The 9,634-nt window shown below is 40.8% G+C and overlaps 1 protein-coding gene across 1 annotated transcript in view; it reads right to left on the bottom strand.

Moving 5' to 3' along the window:
• lrriq1 (leucine-rich repeats and IQ motif containing 1) overlaps positions 1-9,634 on the bottom strand; it is a 34,027-nt gene that overhangs the window by 10,726 nt on the left and 13,667 nt on the right. Inside the window, exons 9-16 of the mRNA XM_005935610.3 lie at positions 9,192-9,581; positions 8,482-8,665; positions 6,587-6,712; positions 6,287-6,376; positions 4,962-5,053; positions 3,523-3,594; positions 3,332-3,420; positions 2,374-2,475 (exon numbers count right to left, since the gene is read on the bottom strand). Of these exons, the coding sequence (XP_005935672.2) occupies positions 2,374-2,475; positions 3,332-3,420; positions 3,523-3,594; positions 4,962-5,053; positions 6,287-6,376; positions 6,587-6,712; positions 8,482-8,665; positions 9,192-9,581 (1,145 nt within the window). The remainder of the gene's footprint in view (positions 1-2,373; positions 2,476-3,331; positions 3,421-3,522; positions 3,595-4,961; positions 5,054-6,286; positions 6,377-6,586; positions 6,713-8,481; positions 8,666-9,191; positions 9,582-9,634) is intronic.

Raw genomic sequence — 9,634 nt, forward strand, 5'->3', positions numbered from 1 at the left:
GTGCGTGCGTGCATCTGGAGGGGTTGAGTGGTAATTAAGAGTAGAAATTAGGAGAATTCCTTAGAGGCACACCACACTGTCAACATCTGCAGCACCCCAGACACATGCAAAAGATGCAAATAATAAGGAAAAGGTATATTTATATTCTCTTTTAAACTTTTAGAAGAAAATTTGTTGTGGCTCTGCACTATTCTCTCCCTCTATGTCTCCGTGTCTGGGTATGTAAACTGATACCCATTTCAAGTGGGTTACTCATGTCCAGCACATCCACACAAAGAGCCCGGATAAAATAAACACGCAGCGTCAGATATCTTGGAAAGAATCTGTCATGGGTTTGAGGCTAATCACCTCCAGAAGGAGCTTGACTCGAGGCCTGAAACGTTAGCCCCTGTCGGGGAGCGCTGGCTGGGCCAGTCTGGGGCTGGGCTAGCCAGGCCCCGGGCACTGGTGATGAATCCGGAGGAGGGGGTGTCTTACACAGGTCAGGACCAGGGGGGCGAGGATGTAGGCAAACCTGGACCCTTTTACAGAGACCCAGCTTCACAGCACCACAAGTTAATAACTGACACAGCACCTCACTCGCCAGCCTTATAGCAATGCTGTAAAAAGACAGTAGGAATCGTTTCCCCTAGACTGAAGCTGGATAGAGTTACACATTTCTGTCAGATCAGAAAACTGACTGAGGATACAGAATATAAACCGGAAAGAAAGAGAATGCCCTAACCAGAGATCCTTCCATTACTTTATCAGCTGTATTAGCTCAAAAGCATCAGTCCCGTTTGATAAACTGTCAATAAGAGGGTGGGGAGGAGCGATGAAGCTATGGGAAAAAACAGAGCTGGAAATATTGCTGTAATTTAATATGTTATCGGGATACAGCTATTCCTCGATTGCCAGTTAGCTGACAGTTTATCCACAGCAGTATTATGCTCACACATAATTCCAGTGTCAGCAATCACAATGTTGGAAAGTTGACATAATACACCTGCAATTCAAATAAACAATAGATAACATAATGATGCTGACACGCAGCTGAGAAAGCTCCAGCTCCCCCCATGACCCTGAGCTGGATAAGAGGAAGAAAATGGATGGATGATGCTGTCATAGTCAAGCTCCATTTTTCATGCATTTTATAAATTGTCAATGGAAAATAATTATTGGAAAAGAATGTTGTGCTACCTACTCCGAAAGGGAACATTTGTTAGTCCGTCACTGTCCTGATGAAAATGCCTTGTAATGCTGGCAAAACAGTGTCTGCTGACAGAAGAACTTCAGAATTAATGAAAATAAGAGAGCTCATTCACATATAAATCGCCACATTTTTACGCTAAAAAGATCATGGTTGTTCTATTTTTTAAGACTGCAACATAAAATGACAGGCAAATCTGCTCTTCGTCTTCACAGCTAATTCTTTAGTATGTTAGTCTTATAACTGATCGCTTCACTTTCTGCTGGCAAATGCTGCTGTTCCAGCATCCCTCTGACTGCTGGATGACCGTGAGACTATTACTCCATGGATGTGAGGCCTTGACCCTGGTACGTGGTGGTGGGGTCCAAAAGAAAGACGGAGACAGTCCCTCATGATAAAAACAGACTCCCCCCCAACTCTCCCTTATGCTCTCCCTCCAGCGCTTCCCTTCCTTTTAAGTCTGTCTGTGTGTGTCACAATGCCAAATCCTCTCTGCACCTCAGGGCAGGGCACCATGCCACAGCAGAATATGGATGAAGGTGGAGGGAGGCTTTTGACTTTTCTCAACCAATCACACTATCCCACATATAATCAATCCATAGCCTTTTTTTGACACTGTACTTCCATAACACTGAAAACTCTTTGGAAAAAAGTTGTGCCATACAGTCCTGTGAAAAGTACACCCTGACCGTCATGACAGTACAATTAGAAAAAGGTTGGAAAAATATGGCTTTGAGGGGTTGCCAGAAGAAAGCTTCGTCTCTTTTAAAAGAATGTGGACATTTGAGCCATCCAGAAGACATCTTTCACCTTTAGACTGATGAGACCAAAGCGGAGATGTTGGGTCATAAAGCGCAGTGGCCCAACAGGCAAAAACCAAACACAACATATCAGCACAAAAACCTCTCACCAACTGTTAAGCACGGCGGTGGACGGGTGGTGATTTGGGCTTGTTTTGTAGTTGCAGGACCTTTGAAAATTGCAATCACTGAGTTGATCATGAGTGTCTCTATATATCACAGTATTTTAGAGACAAATGTGAGGCCATCTACCCCTTCTGCTTTGCAATAGTCCAGTCTAAGACCAGACCAGACTTAAATAGTTTAAATTTAAAATTCTTAAAAATAATCCAAGCATTTGAAATACTACTGGGTTAGAAAATATGCATAGATCTCTTTTCTTACCTTTTGCATAATTTCTGTTGTATCGTGCTGTTGTGTTTTGTGCCTCCGCTGGACCAAGCTGGTAATTACAATTTCTGAACAAGGCAAGTCGGACGGAGGGATCTAACACAGCAAGAAAGAGAAGGTCAAAGCAGGACACGCCAGGCTTTAAACCAGAAGCAGAAAACCAGGATCAAACATTCAGAAAATATTAGTGCATATGTAACACAGCGCTGTGGTTCAGCTGAGGCAGATGCCATTAGGAGTTAAAGCCGACAAAGACCTGTGTGTCGGTGGAGCAAGATGACAAGAGCACCACTAATGCAATCATGCATTTGAAAGTCTGATCAAAGACCAACCTCCCATTACATGACCATGACATGATACCCATGGCAGAACTACTGTTTCTTGGAACAGAGCAGAGGTGAGGTCACCTTTCACTGCAGTTACACTAAACCACTACAATGAAATGGAATGAAAGTTGCCACAAGACGACTTGTCATGAGCTTTCTTGGCAATAGTTATTTCCTTTGCAGGCTCGTAAATAAGTCCAATGAGAGGTGACAGCCCTGGCTTCTGCTGTCTGTTATGGCTCATTAACATACATGCGGCGGAAAGGTTCACTGCTACTAAAGCACGGCTGAAGAATGAGAATGAAGAGAGATCTTTCTCCTTTTTAGACAACAGATTTATGTCTTAACAGGAGTTATCTCCATTTTGTGAACTATATAAAGACAGAAACATCAGTTGAGGTGTAGAAGGATTAATGAATGAAGGAAGCATTGCATATGAGGCGACTGAAGAAGGAAACCACAACAGTGTTTAATCTCCAATCACAGCATTCAAATTCTATGGGGAATTTTCTAAAAACATACAAAAATAGTTTTTTTAAACCTGAACTACTGCATAAAAAGCACACATGCAAGCACAAAGGGTCCAAATCTCAAATTTCCACCTATCCCACTTTAAACACACTAACCCCTTTGCTTCTTTTGCAGTTGTCTCTTTGACTTCATCTTCCGAGCTCTCCTCAGCAGCAGAAGTGCTGTGTGGCTGTCAGTAAAGCCCCTGCAGATGGCAAGGAAAGAAAAGACAGATAGAAAGTGCCGTTCTGCCATTTACTAACAACGCACAGTTGCAGCAAGCAGTGAGGAGGAGATGATGATTTACCATTCTTCTAGAATCTTTTCTGATCTTTCAGAGAGACCACTAAGCGCTGAGGTGGAAGTAGGAGATGTGTTTCTGGAATCATAAAGAAATTATTGTCCTTAAAAACATAACTTGAGATGCAGAAATTCACAACAGGACTACACATATTTAAATCTTTCGGGATTGAATTATGGCTGATCTTTAAGTCAAGGTTGTCCTGTATTTTTTCCTGCATGGCTGCTAATATTATTATGCTCAGTGGACGTGCAATAGAGATGTGCAAAATGGAAACCCATTTCATTTAAGGAAAAAGGGAGCTAAACTGGGCGAGTAGGGCTAGTGGTGATTGAAGAATGTGTTTGTGTGTCCAAACACAATCTTCATTGGGGCCAAAAACACATTTTCAGTGCACTCTGATGGTGGCATGCTCCACAGCTGTGGTCTTTAGTAGCAACTGTTCTCTCAGATGCCTTGGGATCTTACAGTAAAAACATGCATTAAACATTTGATTGTTTAAAAGTCTCAGTCCTCTAAAAGTTCATTTAAAAATGGAAAAGCACACTCCTGCTCCAGCTCTTGAACTGAAGCTTGATCAAACTCTTAAACTGAAAACTGTTGTCTGGTCTGTAGCAAAAGATGCACCTGTCATCCACATAACTGTAACCAACATAACAAGCATGCTGGAAGTGGAGCAGTGCTGCCTTGTTTTCCTTTCCATTTCATTTTTTTCCTCAATGGAAGCCATTGAATTTTATGATTTGTATGCCACCAAGTAAAAAAGTAAACGAAAACAAATATTACCACTTTATAGATTACCAGTGACATCAGCTGAACATCAGAGAGGAGAACTGAACAGTCATTCAGTGAACCTGCTTATTTGAGTGTTTTGCTAGCTGAATATGTGGATACATTTTGTGGATCACAACCATAACAAAAATATAAACGTGATTTAGTGTGTGTGCCATCCTCCTTTATATCCAGAAAGTGAAATTTCAACATCTGTATCATCATTTTTTCTATGCTATACTAAAATCTTATGACATTAAACTCTTGCATTATTAGGACCAGTTTGATTATTGTTCCTTGCATTTTTAATATCAGATTTATATTTTGCTATCCATGAAACACTTAAACACATACTTCAGGTTGTCTGTATTTTGTTCCAAGAGCAAACGCCATATCATGAGCTTCATATGTGAAAAAGTAAACCCAGTTAAAATCTCTAACTTCTAAGATACATCCGACTCTTTAATGTGCTTAGCAAAGATTGTATTTTTCTACTTGGAGTTGCATTAATGAAAAATATTAATGTCACAAATCAACACTGTTTGCTATATGTCCTATTATGAAAATTATTTATCTTCTTTTTCCCTATATAACTTTGTACAATAATTATGAAAATCTATATAAAGCTTAAAATAAACAGCTTTTTCAAATGCTGTGGCTGTGGGTTGTTGTACCTGTTAGAACCGTCCACATGTTCCCCAGCCATCCAGGCGTGCTTTGGTAGGGGGAGTATGTCCTGGGAGGGATCAAGACAGGGCCCAGGAGGCTGAAATACATATATCAATTAATGACAGGCCTAAGTTACTTTTCTTTTTTTTTTGTTACCTTGAAATGTTACCAAAACACACTTGTTGTAGTTTTCCTAATGAATTACCAGAATACACATAAAACATCTGGGATACCAGTGTGTGTTTTTATTTCTGTTATTCTGCATCACAGACATTAAATCGGAGCGGCTTTGCTTTTTCAGTTTCTAAATGTTTCATTATTATACTGTTCCTCAAACTCAAAGCTGGTTGGAGATAAAACCACGCTGAACAAAGGCAGGATTTTAGCTTTAGACTGTGACACTTGGAGTTTATGCAAAATTGATTTGGTTGCAGTTTTTTAAAAAAATTGAATGTGTTTTTCAGGCTGGAAAAACTAATGTAGCTTTCTCCTGTATTTATGAACTTGAGCACACTCAAAAATCCTAGGAAAAAAATAGACATAGATTACTAGTGGAAAACTTCAACTGACATCTGTGTACTTAAAGGACCTGTAACAAAGGTAAAATTGTGCATGCTTTCATTATAGTTACAAAAATCTGAGCAGTCTGTTGTGGCATACTAATTAATTTTTCATGGAATAACACTACAGTTATCTGTAACTCTTGGGAGAAGTGATTACATTCTACACTATTATATCCAGTGACACTTAACTCAGGGGCCTATTTTTGTTGTAGGTATGTGGCTGACCGAGTGAACGGTTCACAATCATGGAATTCTCATATTTAAGTCAAAGTAACAGCTTAATTACTCTCCAGATTCTATTTTCTCTTGGTCAAAGTGCTAAATTGTTCATCCCCTGCCTTTGATCTGTGCCTCAGTGTCAACATATTGAGGCTGACCACGCTAGCAGCTGCACCACATCAGCTTGCTTAAACTGGCTACCATGATGTACAGCGCTGAGCACGCTCCAAAGAAAAGATCCAACAAGAGGTAAATGAAGAAAAAAAACAGGACGACAGTCCAGCCAGCATGAAAAATGACATCTGCTGGTGCTGTACAACTTTCAGCCCTCCAGGAAATAATCCTGTTTTTCCAAGTGAATAAATTTAGAGATCAATAAGGGAGGGTGAGACAATTCCTGGAGGGGAGGTAGACAAGCAAGAAAATAACTCCAACACTGACATAACACAAGATGGTAAATCCCAAAATTCACAATTTGCATAGCAGGTTTCAAAGTATTAGAGAATATCATGTCAGGACTACCAGGTTTTAAGAATATCAAACTTTACCTTCGTAGATAATTGCTGCTCTGACACAAGTTGGTGTCTGGGAGACGAGTCCTGAGAAAGCATCAGTGTGCAGTGTTCCTCCAAAGCTGCCTTTATGAAAATGAAAAATACTTGAATTTCTGGACGGCAATGACAAACAAACCACAAATAAAGTGTCTTTGGAGTGAAGTATACAGTACTATATTTATGTGTTACATTTATGTGTTAGCCTCTGTGCAGGTTTTTTGGTCTGATGGGGTGCGAGATGGGGAACAACTGCCGAATCGTGAAAGTGAAGAACATACAGGCTTGTGCAGATACCTCATCAAAGACAAATTCATCTATGTCCACCTCCTCAAAGGTGTCATCCTCTCCAACACTGGGGCATGTCACAGCAGCAAGAGCAGATGTGAGCCTCCTCCTCAGAGAGTAGCCCCTCCAGAATGCCTGGAGGTACCCAGAAAAAGAAATGGTAGTTGCTCAATGAATCATGGAGCAAACGTAAATATTGCATGTTATCCCATTAGGAAGATAAAACATGTTAACCCCTCTTTTAATTGCTGAGTGTTCTGCTGTCTGAACTCTGTGTGACTCCAGGCTGCTCTGAGACAAATAGAGCTCCAGTGCACCTCTAAATCCTGCAATTCCCAATGGGCGGGGGGGGGGGGGGCACACTTCACTTCAAGTTGAGCCGCACAGGAATTTTAGAACTCTTACTACCGCACGTCTTTGGAATCTGATTAATCACTCTATACCCCCCTGACATGCACAAAACACACACTTACACTTACACAGTGCTGTAGTGCACGGTACACGGCAACTCCCAGCCTCTACCTAGCCCTCAAGGAGTCATCAAACACTTTGTGTGTTGAAAAGGGATTTGAGAGGGGTGATGAGTAGCATGTTTTTCAGAAGAGCAGCTTACACCTCTGTGCAGAGGATTAGCCGAATAAGCCTCAAGAACGTATGAGGCCTGAAGTTCAGTTTTTAAGGATGAAAATTGGCATTTTCAGATATCCACAAAGAGGAAGTGACTTCAGGCACACTTTCTACATGCAGAAGTAAGATCCTTAATTACACAATAAAAGTTTAATGTGAGCAGTTTCTTCTCAACGCATAATCTTAAGCTATGACAAACTCTGATGGGGTTTTTTCCTACTCTTTTTTATCAAATTTTTATAAACTCACTAATTAATGAAGCCAAAATAGAACAAATCAACTATTTGCTATCTGTGATATTCAGCAGTTTCTGCTATCCTCTAGGAGCAACAGCCGATCTTTCAGGGATTTTAGTGTAGCCAGGCTACGTTCAAAGCAAATGCAAAGCATCAAGCAATGCATCTGGGCTACACACATAAATCTCAGGCCACAAGAAGGAACCTAAAAGCTTTTGCTACCAAAAATCCTCTGCCTTTGAATTCTGCGACTGCGAAATGAAAATAGACGTCATAGCCACAGTGGCCCAATGGATAGATGTATATAAATCTCAACAACAATACCCTCAAGGTGCTTAATACTGTAAGCTAAAAATCCTAAAATAATAAAGAGAAAATTGCGAACAATAAGACAACCGCCTATGAGCAAGCATTTGGCGACAGTGGAAAAAAAAACTTTAACAGGAAGAAACCTCCAGCAGAACCAAGCGCATGGAGGGGCAGCCATCTGCTGTCACAAGTTGTGGGTGTGGGGAGGAACACAGGACAAAGGACGCAGAGAGAGACAGAGTTTAACAATAACTAATGATTAAATGCAGAGAGGTGTGTAAACACATAGTGAGTGAAAAAAGGTGAATGAAAAAGAAAGTGCACCTTGGGAATCCCCCAGCAGCCTAGGCCTATTGCAGCATAAAAATGGAGGATTTAGTACTACAACATTTCCAATTAAAAAAAGAAAGATTTAAGCCTAATTTTCAAAGTAGCGAGGGTGTCTATCTCCTACTTCCAAATGGTAGCTGGTTCCACAGAAGGCGGGCCTGGACGCTGAAGGCTCTGCCTCCTGTTTTACTTTAAAACATCCTAGGTAAGCAAGCCAGCAGTCTCAGAGCAAAGTGCTCTGTTGGGGTGATATGGTGCTATGAGGTCTATTACAAGTAAACAGTTTGACTGACTGAATTCATATGAACTCGCCTAGATAACCGTTCTAAGTTGTTACCCAGACATCTTCAGAGGGAAATTGTTCTAGGACGCTACAAATGCTACAAGCTACAAATGTTTTACCTGGATGACAGTTGCCGCATAGTGTTTGCCAGCAGTGCTCCTATTAATATAGCAAAGTCTTGACTCTGGCTTTCCTCCATCTCCTCCTCTTTCTCCTCCTTTCTCTGTGATGGGGGGAGCATTAATGTTCCCACATATCTGCTTGTATTTCCTCCAACATTGCTGAATCACAACTGCTGCTGTGCTGCTCAAAAAAGAACACACACACACACAGGCTTTTAAATACACACAAAGTGAGGGATATATTGCACATGATATCATAGCACCTTCATCTTTCAAAACATGAATTTATATGTGAGCAGACATCTGGAGAGCAGTACTCTGGAGAGTTTAAGCCTGTCTAAAGCCACCCTTCAAATCAAAGATGTATTGTCCTCCCGAAGATAGCACAGTGTTAATGATAAAGCTGCGTGTTAAAATGAATAAAATCTTCAACGTCTTCTGGTGTAAATCAAGTAGAGGAGGCTCCAATGATGACAAATGCTTTGCAGCAGAAACTAATAAAAGGCTGAGCTCTGTTAAAAGAATTACATAAAAACAGAGTGTTTGCTTTAAGTCGGCAGCATCCAGTTGTATACCACGAATGAATTTGGAGGTTTTCATCGCATGCATTTTTATCAGCTGATCTTTCATCGAATACAAAGGTTTTATTAGAGTGAATATACAAACATACACACGAGTGACTCAGATAAAAGCAGAGAGTGAATTACTTTTTGAGGTTTAAGTCTTGATGGCTGGAGACAGATGCTTTTTCATCACTGAAGAAGGTCGCTGGACCCTGTTTTGGGCCAAATGTGTCATAGTGACTCTCTGTAGCTGGAGTCTCATCAAAATTCCAATAGCTGCATCTCATGATGTCTCTATTTGGAAAGACTGGTGGTAATTTGTTAGTGGACTCTATATCTCGGCAATCCATAAGCTCTTCACCAATGACACTATCCAGTGTTTTCTCAGGCGCTGTTTGACTTGCAGCCCAGTGTTCATCAGACACAGTGGTCTCACCATATTCATGGGCAAATCTCTGGTCCTCAGCCAGCTTCAGAGTCATACTGAAGTGCCGGCAGAAGCTTTGCACATCATTAAAGGGAAATGCAAGTCTGCTGTAAACAAACACATACAAAAATATTTCACGTTACATTATTAACTGGCAATA

The sequence above is a fragment of the Haplochromis burtoni genome, unplaced genomic scaffold (assembly GCF_018398535.1).
Source record: "Haplochromis burtoni strain Fernald_Lab_line unplaced genomic scaffold, NCSU_Asbu1 Contig_197, whole genome shotgun sequence".
Lineage (NCBI taxonomy): Eukaryota > Metazoa > Chordata > Actinopteri > Cichliformes > Cichlidae > Haplochromis > Haplochromis burtoni.